The 19,562-nt window shown below is 41.4% G+C and overlaps 1 protein-coding gene across 1 annotated transcript in view; it reads left to right on the top strand.

Annotated features, from left to right (window-relative positions):
• Positions 1 to 19,562, top strand: part of MAK (male germ cell-associated kinase) — a gene marked incomplete at its 5' end in the record, with an annotated part of 53,795 nt that continues 34,233 nt past the window's right edge. The window contains 7 exons of the mRNA XM_011989691.1: positions 1 to 48; positions 959 to 1,080; positions 5,237 to 5,316; positions 7,927 to 8,059; positions 12,740 to 12,911; positions 14,583 to 14,750; positions 19,045 to 19,089. Of these exons, the coding sequence (XP_011845081.1) occupies positions 1 to 48; positions 959 to 1,080; positions 5,237 to 5,316; positions 7,927 to 8,059; positions 12,740 to 12,911; positions 14,583 to 14,750; positions 19,045 to 19,089 (768 nt within the window). The remainder of the gene's footprint in view (positions 49 to 958; positions 1,081 to 5,236; positions 5,317 to 7,926; positions 8,060 to 12,739; positions 12,912 to 14,582; positions 14,751 to 19,044; positions 19,090 to 19,562) is intronic.

Genomic DNA, 19,562 nt, shown 5'->3' with positions numbered 1-19,562 from the left:
AGAAAGTTCTATTCTTGGGATGAGTGCATGAACTTGAGAGAAGTTAAGGTAAAATCCTAAAGATGAAAAGAACCTGGAAGGCCTTAATGCTACCTGAGGATAGTAGTTAAGATTATTTTATTCTCTGTGGGAAGCATTCTGAAGACAATTGTGTTTGTTTTTCCTTTATATTCCTAAATTAATTTCTCATTTCTTTTGGTTCTGATGTCAGTGGAGAATAGCATATAATTATATCCTCACATTTGAAAGTTCACTTTCACTTTTAAGAGAGCATCATAAAATCATATTATGCAAAGACAACTTTTCTTTTCTTTTCTTTTTTTGAGGAGAGTCTTACTCTGTCACCCAGGCTGGAATGCGGTGGCATGATCTCGGCTCACTGCAACCTCCACCTCCTGGGTTCAAGCGATTCTCCTGCCTCAGCTTCCCGAGTAGCTGGGACTACAGGTGTGTGTCACCATGCCGAGCTAATTTTTGTATTTTTAGTAGAGACAAGGTCTTACCATGTTGGCCAGGCTGGTCTCGAACTCCTGACCTCAGGTGATCCGCCCACCTCAGCCTCCCAAAGTGCTGAGATAGCAGGCATGGGCCACCGCGCTCAGCCACCAAAGACATCTTTTTGAATTACTACATACCATTTCCTTAGATTTTATGCTTAAAGACTTGGATATAATTTTGGATACCTTTGCATGGTTAAGTCAGACAAAAGTTAGACCTATTTATAAACCAAGGGAAAAATGTAATAGATTGAGATGTTTAATAGCTATTGCTGGCTTGATTTATCGTTTGCACTTAACTTTCATTACTTAAAGCAATTATGGAGATATTAAAATGTAATTAATTAATGAACCCAGGAGAAATGGAAAATTACATAATTATCATACTTAGCGTTGATACGATTTTGCCAACTTTTATAAGTTTTGTAAAGAAATTTTAATGTGTATTTGTTATTTTTCAGTCTCTGAAGAAACTTAATCATGCCAATGTTATTAAATTGAAAGAAGTTATCAGAGAAAATGACCATCTTTATTTTATATTTGAATATATGAAAGAAAACCTCTATCAATTAATGAAAGACAGGTATGTTTTTATTCACATTTTTCCCTGTTATTCCCTCCATGAGTTCTTTTGATCCTTTCAATATGTCATACTTTACTAGATAAAAATTGATCACTCCAAAAGGTAAATTTAAATTAACTAGTTCTGTTACCTTTATCAAAGGGTAACATTTAACACTGAAGAAGAACCAGCTGTGACATAGCCAGCATCTTTCTGTTGTAAATCCTTGAAAGTGAAGGCCAGTATCTTACATAAATACACATACTATCTATTTACGCTTTTTAAAATACAAATTTATGTATAGTTTAGTACTCAGTAATAAAGCTGGCCTTGGGCACTGTTGAGAAAATTATCTTGGTTGCTCTCCCAAGCATCTTGTGAAGGTTGATGAAAGAATGGAGAAAGGAATGAAGTTGCTTTCAAGAAAGGATCTAAAAAATTCATTCAGTAGAATGCACAAGTCAATGATAAGACTTGGTGTGTTACCAATTCCAAGGAAATTCACAATTTTTAAATATGTGTGGGCAGAGTCTATACAGGGAGAGCTACAGTCTTCCACCCTGGGCTCGGGGAGATAATGTTTTGATGGTTGTTCTGGTCACATCTGGGAGATTAACATCCATTTTGCCTGCTTTTAAAGTGAGAAATGTTCAGCAAAAAACCCTGAAATACTTAGAAATAATTTTCCAAAGTAATGATGTTGATTTCTGTTTCTTTCACACACACACACACACACGCATACGCTCACTCAAGGTCTGAGGATGTTACGTGAATTCTTCTTTAATCATATTTTTCCCTTTCTCAAAACATATTTATTGAATGCCTCTTATGTTCCAGGCCGAAATCATTATAACATTAATATCAATTAAAATAAAAGTAAATTTCTGCCTCTCAAATCAGTTTTTACTTTTCTAAAGTCCCTTCTAGGCCTTGTATATAGACATGCACGCCTTTTTACTTAGTTGTAATTTCAGTGGGACAAAATTTTTTATTTGATTCATTTACTTACAAGTATTTTTTTTGTGGATATGTAGTCTTTATAGTTACTATAAATAATATATTCTGTTAAATGTCTGTACTAAGCTTCACTTTTTGAACTATTTAAAATAAATATCAGTGCAAAAATAGGTTGGTAATTATTGTATATAATATTGATGGAATTATTACCATTAAAGGTGATAATTATAAGGATTGTGAAAATGCTTCCAAGTGGAAAAAACAAACGAAATTGCGTGTATGTGACATTCATTCCTAAGATAAAAGTTATGCATGCAAATGAATTAGAATACTGAAAAATTAAAAGTTTCTTAATCACGTGGAATTATGAGTAATCTTAATTTTCAGCCTCTAATAAATTTTGTCCTGTAAAATATTGAAATGATATATACATACATGAAATATCAAGATACATTTGTTGAAGAAGAAAATGAAATACATAAATGCATGAAATATTAAATTTTCATCTATTTTGAAATATATATAAATCTGGCTGGATGCGGTAGTTCCTGTCTTTAATCCAGTACTTTGGGAGACTGAGGTGGGAGGATCACTTGAGCCCAGGAATTTGAGACCAGCCTGGGCAACATAGTGAGACTCCGTCTCTACAAAAAATTTAAAAAATTAGCCAGGCATGGTGGCACACACCTGTAGTCCTAGCTACTTGGAGGCTGAGGTGAGAAGATTGCTTGAGCCCAGGAGGTTGAGGCTACCCATAATCCCAGCCACTCAGGAAGGTGAGACAGGAGAGTTGCTTGAACCCAGGAAGCCAGCTAATTTTTGTATTTTTAGTAGAGACAGAGTTTCACCATGTTGGCCAGGAGGCAGAGGTTGCAGTGAGCCAAGATTGCACCACTGCACTGCAGCCTGGGCAACAGGGCAAGACTCAATCTCAAAAAAAAAAAAGATATATATATATATGTATTTTTTGTATATATGTATTATATGTATGCATTATATATATGTATTTATATATATATATATAGTATAGAGCTACACTAATACAGTAGCCACTAGTCAGATGTGGCTAGCTCCTGAAATGTTTGCATTGAGGAGTGTTGTAAATGTAAAATAAATTACACATCAGATTTTGAAAACTTGGTACAAAAGAGAAAATGTCTTAATAATTTTTGTATTTTTTTTACTCCAGGGTTGGTGACTCACACTTGTAATCCCAGCACTTTGAGAGGCCAAGGCGGGAGGATTGCTTGAGCCCCAGGAGTTTGAGACCAGCCTAGGCAACATAACGAGACCATGTGTCTCTCTTCTTTTCAGAGACAGAGTCTCACTCTTTTACCCTGGCTAGAGGGCCGGAGTGCAGTGGTGTAAACATGGCTCACTGTAGCCTCGACCTCTCCGGCTCCAGCAATTCCCCTGCCTCAACGAGGCCCCAAGTAGCTGGGACTACAGGCACACGCCACCACGCCTGGCTGATTTTTGTATTTTTAGTAGAGCCAGGGTCTCACCATGTTGCCCAGGCTGGTCTCGAACTCTTGAACTCAAGGGATCCACATGCCTTGGCCTCCCAGAGTGCTGGGATTACGGGCGGGAGCCACTGCACCCAGCCCGTGTCTCTTTTTCAAAAAACAAAAAAAGGTAAATTTTAAAAATAAATAAATAATTAAAAAAAATTTTTTTTTAGAGGCATGGTCTTGCTCTGTCACCCAAGCTGGAGTACAGTGGTGCAGTCAGCTCATTTTTATATCGATTACATGTTGAAATAATATTTGGCACATATTAGGTTAAATATATTGATAAAAATTAATTTTACCTGTTTGATTTCTTTTAACACGGCTGCTAGAAAAATGATGTTAAGTACACAAGTGGCTCTAATATATATTTCTTTCTTTTTTTCGTGGGGGATGGAGTCTTACTCTTTCGCCCAGGCTGGAGTGAAGTGGTGTGATTTCAGCTCACTGCAATCTCCGCCCACTGGGTTCAAGCGATTCTTCTGCCTTAGCTTCTTGAGTAGCTGGGATTACAGACATGTGCCGTCACGCCCAGCTAATTTTTATATTTTTAGTAGAGATGGGGTTTCACCATGTTGGCCAGGCTGCTCTTGAACTCCTGACCTCAGGTGATCCACCCACCTCGGCCTCCCAAAGTGCTAGGATTACAGGCATGAGCCACTGTGCCCAGCCAGCTCTTACGTTTCTATTGGACAACACCAATATGCAGAATATAACTGAAGCATTTATTTATATCTCTAACTTTATTTATTTTTTCCTTTTCTTTTTGAGACAGGATCTCACTCTGTCACTATGCTGGAGTGGAGTGGCACAATCACAGCTCACTGCAGCCTCGAACTCCCAGGCTCAAGTGATCCTCCCACCTCAGCCTCTCCAGCAGCTGGATTATAGGCCTGTGCCACCACGCCTGGCTAATTTTTGTATTTTTTGTAGAGACAAGGTTTCACCATGTTACCCAGGCTGGTCTTGAACTCTTGGACTTAAGCGATGCTCCCACCTTGGCCTCCCAAAGTGCTTGGGATTATAGGCATGAGCCACCACACCCGGCCACCTCTAAAATTCTTAAAGCGTACATAATACAGATTCACATGCTTGGCTTATCTGTTAGTAATTCAGTTTTTCAACTTGCTTTGCTCTTCTTGGAACAGTTTAAAATTCAGCTGGTTAGACCGGGCACGGTGGCTTACGCCTGTAATCCCAGCACTTTGGGAGGCCGAGGTAGGCAGATCACCTAAGGTCAGGAGTTCAAGACCAGCCTGACCAACATGGCGAAACCCCATCTCTACTAAAAATACAAAACCAGGCATGGTGGTGCATGTCTATAATCCCAGCTACTCAGGAGGCTGAGGCAGCAGAATTGTTTGAACCCGGGAGGTGGAGGTTGCAGTGAGCCTAGATTGTGCCATTGCACACCAGCCTGGGTAACAGAGAGCAAAATTCTGTCTCAAAAAATATATACATATACACATACATATTTTATATGTGTACAATATATTCAGTTTTGGATTTGAGTTTTTACCTCACATCAAAACAAAAAAAATCTAATTTTCATGTTTTAAATGTATGAGCTTTAACACTATAAATCTGTGAATCGCACCTTTAACCAGTATCGTGAGGCCAGTAGAGGCTCCAAGGCAGGGGGAATATAATCCTTCTTTGGATTGGTTGGCTGGTTGCTTAACAGAATTATGTGACTGTTCATTTCTTTACAGAAACAAGTTGTTCCCTGAGTCAGTCATCAGAAATATTATGTATCAAATATTGCAAGGGCTGGCTTTTATCCATAAACATGGTAGGTTTCTTTTAAGTTTCATTTCCCTACCTCTTTAGATTACTGTCGAGATTGTGCATAGAAATTACTTATAAAACTGTTAAATAACTTTCTATTGGATAACTATGAATTTGGGGTATGTGCCTATACACACTGACATTTTAATTTTAAAACTTTATAATTTCTGTGATTCTATATAAAATGGAATTTCTGGCTGGGCACGGTGGCTCACGTCTGTAATCCTAGCACTTTGGGAGGCCAAGGCAGGCAGATGCAGATCACTTGAGGTGAGGAGTTCAAGACCAGCCTGGCCAACATGGCAAAAACCTGTCTCTACTAAAAATACAAAAATTAGCTGAGTGTCATGGCACGTGCCTGTAATCCCAGCTACGTGGGAGGCTGAGGCAGAAGAATCGCTTGAACCCGGGAGGCGGAGGTTAGTGAGTTGAGATCGTGCCACTGCCGTCCAACCTGGGTGACAGAGCAAGACTCTGTCTCAAATAAATAAATAAAATAAAATAGCTGCTTTTTAAAAAACTAATATTTAGTTCAAATAGGACTGAATTACCAATATATGTATATTAGGATGGGGAAAGCCTTAGATGCACAAATATGTAATTGGTTTAGTTCTCTGAGACCTTATGAATTAGTGTCCCTCTGCTCTGCCTCACATGGTCCCATTCCTGTTGTTACATTTGTTACAAAAGTACAATGAATGTCTCTTGGACACAGTGAAATGGATGTTACCAACTATTTAGAGTAAGAAGTACCGGATAAACTTGGATTACAAAACTGTTAAACAGATGTCACAAACAGAGCGCACTCTGGCTTTGAAGTGATTGAAAACATTTAGGCTTAAAAAGTCTTCCCAACCCCAGCTGGGCGCGGTGGCTCACGCCTGTAATCCCAGCACTTTGGGAGGGCGAAGCAGGTGGATCACGAGGTCAGGAGTTTGAGACCAGCCTGGCCAACATGGTGAAATCCAGTCTCTACTAAAAATACAAAAAACTAGCCAGGTGTGGTGGGGCACGCCTGTAATCCCAGCTATTCTGGAGGCTGAGGCAGGAGAATCGCTTGAACCTGGGAGTGGGAGGTTGCAGTGAGCCCAGATGACACCACTTCACTCCAACCTGGGTGACAGAGCAAGACTCCATCTCAAAACAAAAAAAAACCAAAAATAAAGAAAAGAAAAGAAAAGAGAAAGATAAAAGAAAGTCTTCTCAGCCCCAAAGCTACATGAAAACCCTCTTCAAGTGATCACCTGCAGTCTCCCTGCCTCCCAAGGTCATTGGAACCCAAGCCATTTGGATATAACCAGAATACTTTAGACTGCCCTTAGAAAAAGCCTTCCTTAAGACAAATACTCATCTGCCAGGAGGGCTTTAATGTTTGTTCTTTTCCCCCTGGGTTTTCTTTTTATTTGCTTGTTTGTTTGTTTGTTTGTTTTTGATGGAGTCTTGCTCTGTTGCCCAGGCTGGAGTGTGGTGGCACGATCTCGGCTCACTGCAACCTCCACCTCCCAGGTTCAAGCGATTCTTCTGCCTCAGCCTCCCGAGTAGCTGGGACTACAGGCATCTGCCACCATACCCGGCTAATTTTGGTATTTTTAGTATAGATGGGGTTTCGTAATATTGGCCAGGCTGGTCTCAAACTCCTGACCTCATGATCTGCCCACTTCAGCCTCCCAAAGTGCTGGAATTACAGGCGTGTGCCACCACACCCGGCCCCCGCTGGGCTTTCTGCCTCATTTTCTTTGGTTTCCCCATTAGCTTTATAACCATTTATTTTATAGATTGAATTGCTAATATAAACATTATAATTATTGGGATTTTGCAATAACACAGCTATTGAGTAAAACTGAACATTAGATAAAATAATTTTAAATGAAGAAATTAGTTCTGATGTGTGGAGTTACATTTTTATTGAATGGACTCTTTAAACAAGTGAGTTTTCTCAAGGAGTCAGCTGCACTGACTTAAGCCTGGTTAAAAAGTGCTCTTCTCAGCCTGGGTGATGTTGCAAAATCCTGTCTCTATCAAAAATACAAAAACTTAGCTGGGAGTGGTGGCGTGCACCTGTGCTCCCAGCTGCTTAGTGGGCTGAGGTGAGAGGATTGCTTGAGCCCAGGAGGTTGAGGCTGCAGTGAGCCGAAATCGAGCCACTACACTCCAGCCTGGACAACAGAGCGAGACCTGCCTCAAAAACAAAAACAAAAACTTCTCACACGTTAATTAGGTGACTTCACTCTGGCCCTCAGCCTCCTCCTCTGTTGCACAGTAGTGATAACAGTACCTCCTTAAGGTTGTTGTGCAAATGAATGGAGATAATCGTAGTGTAATAATACCTAGCCCAGCGCCTGAACACCCCCGGAGTCACAAATAAAAATAAATGTTAAATGGGTAGTTATTTTTAATTATCTCATATACTGTGTGAACTTTCTTGCCAAAGCATTTTAAAAGCAAGGTCCCTACATCCCGTTACTTGTTAGACAATAAATATGGTTTACTTTTTTCCTAAGATGATGCTTCTTATTACAAAAGAGGGGGTTCATTTATATGTTGTTTATAAATCAGATAAAGCTATGTTTAAACCTAATGATTGATTTTATTTTTTTCTCTATATATCACCAAGGTTTTTTTCATAGGGACATGAAACCAGAAAACTTGCTTTGTATGGGCCCAGAGCTTGTGAAAATTGCTGATTTTGGACTTGCGAGAGAATTAAGGTCCCAGCCACCGTACACTGATTATGTCTCTACCAGATGGTGAGTAGGATTATGCAACCCTCCTGAGGCATAAGCCTATGGTGAAATTTTCCTACGATGGATTGTTACATATTTCTGGAAGTTCCGTATTGAATATTTAAAACATAGAAATGAATTTTATAGTCTTTAAAGAAAGCGAAGGATTGGTTTATTGCTCTTCTGATCACTGAAAAAATAAGGAAAAAGCATTTCATTTATTCACTCAATCATTCATTCAACAAATATTTATTGAACACCTACTATGTGCCAAACATCATTTTAGGCACAGAGAACACAGCAGTAAAATAAAAAAATAAAAGAAAAACCTCTGCCTTATGCTGCTTATATGACAGCCAATACACAGATAAACAAGTTAAAAATATTATGGGTCACCGACAGAAAGACATACCATGTTCACCAAAAGACGTGAATCCTCTCAACTGCACGCCACCCAAATGTCCATGAGCAGTAGCATCGTATATCACCCAGAGGAAAGGTTTGCAAGAGTGAGAGTGAATGGTCTATGACTGCATGCAGCAATATGGGTAGATCTAAGACAATGTTGAAAGCAAGAGGCCAAACAGAAAAAGGGCACATACCATACGATTTCGTTTATGTAAAGTACAAAAACAGAGAAAAATAATCTGTGCCATAAACGTCGGGATAGCAAGCGGTTCCATGGGGGGGGGGTGTGTGGTGCCTGGACAAGTGCACAAGGGGCCTTCTGGGTGCTGGTAACATGTCTCTCTTTTATTTTGAGACAGTCTCATTCTCTCGCCCTGGCTGGAGTGCAATGGCGTGATCTTGGCTCACTGCAACCTCTGCCTCCCAGTTTCAAGTGATTCTCCTATCTCAGCCTCCCAAGTAGCTGGGATTACAGGTGCCCGCCACCACGCCTGGCTAATTTTTGTGTTTTAGTAGAGACGGAGTTTCACCATGTTATCCAGGCTGGTCTCGAATTCTTGACCTCAGGTGATCCACCCACCTCAGCCTCCCATAGTGCTGGGATTACAGGCGTGAGCCACTGTGCCTGGCCAATAACATATCTTTCTTGATCTGGGTGCTGGGTCCGTGGATGTGTTGTATTTGTGAAAATTCATCAAGCTCTGCTCTTAGAATACATGCCTCTGCCTGTGTGAATATTATACTCCAGTGAAAACAAGAACATACGTGTATCAGGCCGGGCATAGTAGTTCACTCCTGTAATCCTAGCACTTTGGGAGGTCGAGATGGGGGATCACTTGAGGCCAGGAGTTCAAGACCAGCCTGGCCAACATGGCTAAACCCTGTTTCTACTAAAAATACAACATTAGCTGGGTGTGGTGTCACGTGCCTTGGTGCCACCTACTTGGGAGGCTGAGACATGAAAATCACTTGAACCTGGGAAGCAGAGGTTGCAGTGAGCCAAGATTGCACCACTGAACTGCAGCTTAGGCAACAGAGCAAGACTCTTTCTCAAAAAAAAGAAAGAAATAAATATATTTGAAACATCTGATAATGTTGATACATTATAATAAAGAAAAATAAAATATGAAAGGGGGCAGGGAGTTGGGGGAGATGGGGAGGGGCAGGAATGTTGCTGTTTTATCTGGAGGGCCTCACTGAGAGTAGCCCTGAAGGAGAAACCCATGTAGACTTGGGGAGAACGTGCAGACCCCACACAGTGGCTCAGCCAGAATTTTTTTAGGCAGAGCAAATGCTAAATAGAAAAGCTTTGAGACAGGTGCATGCCCCACGTGAATTCCGCACAGCACAGAATGAATGAATGAGGGCAGTCATAGGAAACAAGGGCAGAGTTTGTAGAGTGGCCAGAAATGATAGTGACTTGGACCTGCTGGACATGCAGGTAGTGAGAAAGTGTGGAATTTTGGGTCTGTTTTCTAATGAATCAGATGTGGGAGCTGAAAGATAGGAGTCCGTGTCTTAGTGTGTTTTGTGTTGCTGTAAAGGAACGCCTGAGGCTGGGAAGTTGATAAAGAAAGGAGGTTTATTTGGCTCCTGGATCTGCAGGCTGTAAAAGAAGCCTGGCACTGGCATCCGCTTGGCTTCTGGTGAGGGTTTTTATGCTGCATTGAAACATGGTGGAGAAGGTCAGGCTGGGTGCGGTGGCTCATACCTGTAATCCCAGCATTTTGGGAGGCCATGGCGGGTGGATCACCTGAGGTCAGGAGTTCAAGACCAGCCTGGCCAACATGGGGAAACCCCATCTCTACTAAAAATACAAAAATTAGCCGGGCGTGGTGGCGCATGCTTGTAATCCCAGTTACTCAGGAGGCTGAGGCAGGAGAATCACTTGAACCCAGGAGGCGGAGGTTGCAGTGAGCTGAGATCGCGCCATTGCACTCCAGTCTGGGTAACAAGAGCAAAACTCCATCTCAAATTAAAAAAAAAAAAAAGGTGGCAGGGGGAAGATCAAAGGGGAAATGGGCATGTGCGAGAAGGGAACAAACAAGAGGAGGAAGCTTGCTGTGGAGCAACCCACTGTCTCAGGAGCAACCCACTGTCTCAGGAACTAATTTCATCTTGTCTGAAAAAGAACTCATTCACTACAAGAGAACAGCACCAAGCCTTTCACGAGGGATCTGCCCTGGTTATGTAACCTGCAAATGTGACCTTATTTTGAAATAGGGTCTTTGCAAATGTAATCAGGCTAAGATGAGGTCAGACCACAGCATGGCTGGTCTTAATCCAATAAGACTGATGTCCTTATAAGAAGAAGGCAGACACAGAGATGGAAGAGGGAAGACACGTGAAGGCACCTTGGGAGAAAGCAGTGTGATGTACACTGTAAATGGATCAACTGTATATTACGTGAATTCTATATCAATAAAGCTTGTAAAAATATTCGTCAAAGGAAGTATAGTAAGTTGTCACTTAACATCATCAATAGGTTCTTGGAAACTGACTTTAAGTGAAACAACATATGATGAAACCAATCCGACCATAGGCTAATTAAAATAAACAATTTCATGGCACATTTCTGGTCACCAAAACATCACGAAAGTTTTTTTTTTTTTCCTGTCACCCAGGCTGTAGTGCAGTGGCACGATCTTGGCTCACTGCAACCTCTGCCTCCTGGATTCAAGTGATTCTCCTGCCTCAGCCTCCCGAGTAGCTGGGATTACAGACGCCCATCACTACACCCGGCTAATTTTTTGTATTTTTAGTAGAGACGGGGTTTCACCATGTTGGCCAGGCTGGTCTCTAACTCCTGACCTCGTGATTCGCCCACCTTGATCTCCCAAAGTGTTGGGAGTACGGGCGTGAGCCACTGTGCCTGGCCACAAAACTTCTAAACAGCGACCAAAACACTAGTATTGAACACTGAAATACATGTGAGCCCTACATACATTTAAGAAAGATTAGTAAAAACAAGGAAGGTAATTATTTGCTCAGTTATTCTAGTTCAGGGTCACAGGTGGCTACAGCGTATCCTGGAAGCTGGAGGCGCAAAGTGAGCACCAACCATGGATGCGACAGCCTCCCATGGCAGCACTCCCTGTCCCCCCGCCCTGACACACACATGCACCCACTGACTCCTCCTGGGGCCACACGGACACCCCAGTTCACCTGACATGCACACGTTTGGGATATGGGAGGAAGTCAGAGTCCCAGAGAAAACCCATGTAGACTTGGGGAGAACGTGCAGACCCCACACAGTGGCTCAGCCAAAAATGCCTTCTTTTTTTCTTTCTCATCAACATTACAATGAAACAACATTGAGCAAAACAACATTGAACAAAACTAGTTTATTTGAGGGCTTGCCGTATTCTCAATGAACGCAGAAAGACATTATGCCAAACATTTGGACTGAAATATTTACACATTTTGGTTGGAAAAAAAGAGAGTTGAGAGTATCTTCCATTTAGCAGACTTTGTGTCGGACTCACCAGCTGACTTTGCTCTTGTAAATTGAGTATTTTTCTCAATTAAAAATATTGTTAGGCTGGGCGTGGTGGCTCACGCCTGTAATCTCAGCACTTTGGGAGGCTGAGGCTGGCTGATCACCTGAGGTCAGGAGTTCGAGACCAGCCTGGCCAACATGGGGACTCCCCATCTGTACTAAAAATACAAAAATTAGCCGGGCGTGGTGGTGCGCCCCTGTAATCCCAGCTACTCGAGAGGCTGAGGCAGGAGAATCACTTGAACCTGGGAGACGGAGGTTGCAGTGAGCCAAGATCCCACCACTGCACTCCAGCCTGGGCAAAAAGAGCAAAACTCCACTCAGTAAATAGAGTTGACTACAGAAGAGGAGTCGGTTGAGGATATCAGTACTTTCAAACTGATAAAAAGAAGAAAAAACTCCACTACTCAGGGATAATCCTTGTTCATCTTTTGTTTTCTGTGCTTCCTTGTGAATAGATGCTGAATATAATGCTTCGTAACATGGTTTTTCTACTTTTTTTCTTGATATATCAGATGGCACTTATTTCCATATCTATTCAGTTGAGTTCCTGTCTGAGCCTTCATGGACATTTCATAGACATTTATTTGTCTCCAGCCCCACTCATTGTGGTCAGGGAACATGTGTTATGTCCTATTGTCCCCAGAACATTGTACAGGTGCCTGACACACAGATGGGACGGGGTCTGAATATCTGTTCCTTGATGGAAATGCATGACCAAAGGGCGTAGAATGCTACTGCCCATTCACCTTTGAAATTGCAATCAAAATCACCTCTTTTGTTTTCTATTCTCACAGGTATCGTGCCCCTGAAGTTTTACTGAGATCTTCAGTTTATAGTTCTCCCATTGATGTGTGGGCTGTTGGAAGTATCATGGCTGAACTCTATATGTTAAGACCGCTTTTCCCAGGGACAAGTGAGGTCGATGAAATCTTTAAAATTTGCCAAGTTTTAGGGACTCCCAAAAAAGTAAGTACTCTTGTTCCTAAGTTGTTATAACTTTTGAGTATTTCTATCTTGCCACTTTGCTTTTAATTTTATAATTTTTGATTATTTACAACTTTTGCCTAGATAGCTGATATTTTTGTTTTGAAATAGGCTTATACTTTAATGATTAATTTTCTTATAATACTTTTTTTTCTTCTTGAGATGGAGTCTCACTCTGTTGCCCAGGTTGGAGTGCAGTGGCACAATCTCAGCTCACTGCAACCTCCACCTCCCAGGTTCAAGCAGTTCTCATGCCTCAGCCTCCCAAGTAGCTGGGATTACAGATGTGCACCACCACGCCTGGTCAATTTTTCTATTTTTAGTAGAGAGGGGATTTCACCATGTTGGCCAGGCTGGTCTTGAACTCCTGAGCTCAAGCAATCTGCGATCTGCCCACCCCAGCCTCCCAAAGTGCTGGGGGGTTACTTGGCGTGAGCCACCGTACCCGGCCATAATCCTTATTTTTTTAATCAGAGTGGGTTAAGGATTGCAAGAAGCCAGAATCCCACCAGCTGAAGAAAAACAGGTGTTTGCCTTTCCTTAAGAACTTCAGGAAAAATTCTGTGTGTTTAGAGTGTAACTTGGGGGTGATGCCCAGCTGACACTGTACAGACAGCCTTGCTTGGGCTCTTTCCTGGTCACTCTGTGGCTGGCCATTGGCATCACCTGTTAACCCCTGGTGTCTTGAACCTTATATTTTCTTTACCCTTTCTTGTTTCCTTTTCTATATCTCTCCTGTGGATATTTGACTTCTTGAACTGAGTACTTTTCAATTAACTATAATTATATTTCATCTATACCTTTCTTTCTGAAAGGTGCTTTATAAGTGTGTATTATAATGACATCCTAATTAAATTAGTAGGTGCCTTATAGTTAACATTACACAAGTAAATGCAGATATGAAAGCTTTAATGTAATTGTCATTTCCCACATATGTGCATTTTTAACATTGGATGTGATGGGTAATATATACAACAAGGATCTTTGTTAGCAGTCAGCCTCTTTGTAAAGCACTTTTCCTTATTCGTTCAGAGTTAACCCAGATATCATCACAGCAACATCACCATCAGGATCTAAAACCAGACAAGAGCTTAATATTGTGAAATTTATAGAGGTCGGGCACAGTGGCTTGTGCCTGTAATCCTAGCACTTTGGGAAGCCCAGGCCGGAGGATCACTTGAGCCTGTGAGTTCAAGACCAGCCTGGGCAACATAGTGAAACCCCATCTCCACAAAAAAAAAAAACAAAAAAAACCAGGTGTGATGGTACGCACCTGTAGTCCCAGCTACTCAGGAGGCTGAGGTGGGAGGATCTCTTGAGCCCGGGAGGGTGAGGCTGTAGTGAGCCATGATTTGCACCACTGCACTCCAGCCTGGACAACAGAGCCAGATCTTGTCTCAAAAAAAAAAAAAAAAAAGTTATAAAAGTGCTTTTCGCATTGTTTCCTAACTCTCAGCTTAATGTTCTTTCTACACTGTCGTAGCACTGAACTGTAGACGTGGTCTGGTATTTCATTCTCATTTTATTTATATAGATCAACATCAAAATGTTCAAACATAAATGATGTTTATATTACTGCTGTGTTTTTTAAATGGATTACTAAAAACAATTTGTTTTGCCCTCCCCACCCACACTTATATATTCCTGAAACAGAGTGACTGGCCAGAAGGATACCAGCTGGCATCCTCTATGAACTTCCGTTTTCCCCAGTGTGTTCCTATAAACTTAAAAACTCTCATTCCCAATGCCAGTAATGAAGCTATTCAGCTCATGACCGAAATGTTGAATTGGGACCCAAAGAAACGACCAACAGCAAGCCAGGTAAGAGGAGTCTTCCTGTTAGACCTTTTAAAATGTTTAGGTTTTTTAATATCAGGAATGTTTTCATTTACAAAGGCAGGTCTATTCTCAACCAGGATTTTACTAAGAGAATTAAACACAAAGCCCTAGGCATCCAGCGTATGTAATAAATTAATTTCTAGGCATATAAGATCATTGGGAGAAATGCAAAAATAGCCACACCAATGATTTTCTGTGTTTTGTGGTTCAAATGAAGAACCCTGAGGTTGCAACAAGGAATCAATCTGCAGTGATAAAAATTCAGACATGTGACAGACTAGTTATGAAGGAATCTGTCATGGGTAGCAAAAAGGCATCTCATGAATCATTCCATATAGTAGACCTTCCTATGCTGTCTTTACAGTTTAGGGGTGGGATTCTGGTTCACTATACAACAGTATCATCCTTTGCTGGAACTGAGTGTGCAGCCTCTGGCTGCCACAAGAGGGCAGCCTTGTGGCACCCAGGCTTTGCTGCTTTGTGACTGCACCTGACATATCCACAGATGTATTCCAAGTCTCCGGCCTTTAAAACCCAGTGCTTTTGTCTGCAAGGCTTCAATAAAAAGGTAAATAATAATCTTTATTGTACTCTCATCATTTAAATATAAATTCTGTGTGACAATTACAAAAATTTATTTTGCTTTTTTTAAAAAATTAATCTTGAGAAAATGTTTTCTAAATGTCATCTGGAAGAACAAATGGGAAAGGATAGTCAAGACACGTTAAAACAAGAATAAGTAATTAGAGAGTGGTGAGGCCAGGCGCGATGGCTCACGCCTGTAATCCCAGCACTTTGGGAAGCTGAGGCAGGCAGATCACAAGGTCAGGAGATTGAGACCATCCTGGCTAACAAGGTGAAACCCCGTCTGTACTAAAAAAAAAAAAACAAAAACAAAAACAAAACAAACAAAAAAATTAGCCAGGTGTGGTGGCAGGCGTCTGTAGTCCCAGCTACTTGGGAGACTGAGGCAGGAGAATGGCATGAACCCGGGAGGCGGAGCTTGCAGTGAGCCAAGATCGCACCACTGCACCTCCAGCCTGGGTGGCAGAGTGAGACTCCGTCTCAAAAAAAAAAAAAAAAAAAAATAGAGCGGTGATAGGGATGGACAGCTTGCCCCATCAGATATTAAAGTAATCTTTAAATTGATGATGGTAACAGTGGAAGTACTGGCATAAGAACTGACAAATAGCTCAATGTTGCAGAACGTATGAGTCAGCATGAGGTAAACAAACGTGGCATCACAAAGAGGGGAGGACGGCTCAGTGGGTGGGTGATGCTGGGAAAATTCATTAGCTCTTAGGGAGAAAGATAAATTGAGGTTCTTACTGCTCACCATACTTTACAAATCACAGAAGGATTACGTTTTGTTGTTGTTGTTGAGATGGAGTTTCACTCTTGTTGCCAAGGCTGGAGTGCAGTGGCGTGATCTCGGCTCACCGCAACCTCTGCCTCCAGGGTTCAAGCAATTCTCCTGCCTCAGCCTCCCAAGTAGCTAGGATTACAGGCTTGTGCCACCACACCCGGCTAATTTTGTATTTTCAGTAGAGATGGTGTTTCTCCATCTTGGTGAGGCTAGTTTCAAACTCCTGACCTCAGGTGATCCACCCTCCTTGGCCTCCCAAAGTGCTGGGATTACGGGCGTGAGCCACTACGCCCAACCAGGGTTACATTTTCAAAGTGTAAGAAAAAAGCACCCCTAAACTGATAGAAACAAAAGGAAAACATACACGTGTATTTGATCTCAAGGTGAAAAAAACATGGGTATTAAAATAATAGAAGAAACCACAAAAGGAAAACTCAGATGATTTGATTACATACAAATTAAAATTTTTCTCTATGTAAAAATCTTAAAATGGAAAGATAAGAGAGAAAATTATTGTAAATTCTTAATATAATACTCTACAGAAACATAAGAAAAATACTGAAATGTTTATATGTATTTTCTTTTTTTTTGAGATGGAGTCTCTGTTGCCCAGGCTGGAGTGCAGTGGCATGATCTTGACTCACTGCAACCTCCACCTCCTGGGTTCAGGCGATTCTCCCCGAGTAGTTGGGATTACAGGCGCCCGCCACCACGCCTGGCTAATTTTTGTATTTTTGTAGAGATGGAGGTGTTTTTTTTTGTTTTTGTTTTTGTTTTAATTTGAGATGGAGTCTTACTCCGTCGCCCAGGCTGGAGTGCAATAACGCGATCTTGGCTCACTGCAAACTCTGCCTCCCAGGTTCAATCTGTTCTCCTGTCTCAGCCTCCCAAGTAGGTGGGACTATAGGTGCCTACCACCACACCCGGCTAATTTTTGTATTTTTAGTAGAGACGGGGTTTCACCTTGTTAGTCACGCTGATCTCGAACTCCTGACCTCAGGTGATCCACCCACCCCAGCCTCCCAAAGTGCTGGGATTACAGGTGTGAGCCACTGTGCCCAGCCAGAGATGGAGTTTTACCATGTTGACCAGGCTGCTCTTGATCTCCTGACCTCAGGTGATCTGCCTGCCTTGGCCTCCCAAAATGCTGGCATTACAGGCATGAACCACCATGCCCAGCCATTTAAGTGTATTTTCTAATTTTTCTTTTTTAAAATTGTTTTAAAGTTTCATTTCTTTAAAGATGGGGTCTTACTAAGTTGTCCTGACTGGTCTCAAACTCCTGGCCTCATGCAATTGTCCTGCCTTGGCCTCCCAAAGTGCTAGAATAATATAGGCGTGAGCCACCACACCTGGCCGATATTTTCTAATTTTTCTAAATATGTATTACCTTCGTAATAAAGACACAATCAGTTTTTCAAATGTATTTTAAAAAGAAAAGTAGTCATGGGACATGAAAAAGATACACAGGAAAAGAAATACAGATTACCAAAAATGCTTTTTAAATGTTCAGTCTTTGTTTACTCTAATAAAATGCAAGTAGAAATGAGATACCATTTTTCATTTATCTCTTAGTAAGAGAATAAAAAGAGCCTTAAAGACAATCAGAAATTATGCTCAAAGATGTTCAATTCCAATAGAAAACTGTCCATTGAAAGCTAATCAAAATGTTTCCAGCCGAATGCGGTGGCTCTGCAGTGCCAATGCCTGTAATCCCAGCACTTTCCGAGGCGGGCGGATCACTTGAGGTCAAGAGTTTGAGACCAGGGGTCTGGCCAACATGGCAGAGCCCTGTCTCTACTGAAAATATAAAAAATTAGCAAGGCATGGTGGTGTGCACCTGTAATCTCAGCTACTCGGGAGGCTGAGGCAGGAGAATAGCTTGAACCCAAGAGGCGGAGATTGCAATGAGCCAAGATCATGCCACTGCCCTCCAGCCTGGGCGACAGAGCGAGACTCTGTCTCAAATAAATAAATAAATAAATAAATAAATAAATAAATAAAGTTTCTAAACTTAAGTTATGTGCATCTTTAATTTGGAATACACTGCCAGCGTTAACAGTGAATTTGTGTAATAAAATTTTTAAACAATTTGGGACAAATCTCATGCTAAAATACTATTATACAAATAATGTGATTTTGTCTTTGAAAAATACATTTTATATGAGAAAAAATACTGAAAAGTATTAAAAAATGTTAGTCTTGGTTGTCTCTGGGTGTTAAATTTTTATTTTCATCTTGAGAACCCGACACGTTTCTCATTCTCTACAGTGATCACTGCTTCCCTTAAGTAAATAGGAAAAAATAAATGCTATTAATTTTTAGTTTCCCTCTTCTTGAAGGATAGTAACTGGTATCTTAAAGTGTCTTAAAAGGGAAGAGTTGGCCGGGCATGGTGGCTCACACCTGTAATCCTAGCAATTTGGGAGGCTGATGTGGGCAGATCACGAGGTCAAGTGTTCGAGACTGGCCTGACCAACATGATGAAACCCCGTCTCTACTAAAAATACAAAAATTAGCTGGGCGTGGTGGCGGGTGCCTGTAATCCCAGCTACTCAGTAGGCTGAGGCAGGAGAATTGCTTGAACCCGGGAGGCGGATGTAGTGAGCTGAGATGGTGCCACTGCACTCCCGCCTGGGCGATAGAGCGAGATTCCATCTCAAAAAAAAAGGAAGGGTTGTTATAAATAAAGCCTTGAAATTACAAAACACATCCTCAAAGTTTCCAGCTCCAAAATATGCATAACTAATTTAGGAATATTGACATACTAATTAATTAATGTTACTTAATTCAGAATTTGAGTACCTTCAGTGTGCTAGGCATTGAAGTATTTAAATTATGCATATTTGTGTATTCCACTGAGAATGCAAGTAACCCTTAATGAACTCTTTCTGGTGCTCTGTTTCACAGCCCTGCTTTGTAGTGGAAGTGGAAAGACCTAATTTAGGGGGAGAGGTTGGTTAAGTTGTAGAATATGAAGACCATTTAAAGTACCAAGCTGCCTTCTGTTCCTCTAAAAACTGACCTTACACATGGGAGGAGTTAACTGTTGGTCAGGGCTGTGTTCCCACGTGTGTGGGGACTGGCTAAAGGCAGGAGGTTCAGGGGAACAGAACTTGACCATCTTAAGGAACCCACCCACCCCAAAAAAAGAACAGCTACTTTGCCCAGGTATTTGATGCCAATAAGGGAATTTTTCCATAGCTGAGCTACACAGGCTTTAGATATTCTGTAGAATATTTTTTCAGTTTTAGCCTTATTGACATTTTGAACCAGATAACTCTTGGCTGTGGGGTGCTATTCTGTGCATAATAGGGTATTTAGCATTGTCCCTGGCCCTCTAGACATTAGACACCAGTAGCGTCCCCCTACCCCTGTCATTATAAGAAATGTTGCCCAGGTAGGAGTGCAGTGGCACCATCTTGGCT

The sequence above is a fragment of the Mandrillus leucophaeus genome, unplaced genomic scaffold, assembly GCF_000951045.1.
Source record: "Mandrillus leucophaeus isolate KB7577 unplaced genomic scaffold, Mleu.le_1.0 Scaffold36, whole genome shotgun sequence".
Taxonomy (NCBI): domain Eukaryota; kingdom Metazoa; phylum Chordata; class Mammalia; order Primates; family Cercopithecidae; genus Mandrillus; species Mandrillus leucophaeus.
Note: the sequence above shows the minus strand (reverse complement) of the source record. Positions and strands in the feature narration are given on the sequence as shown.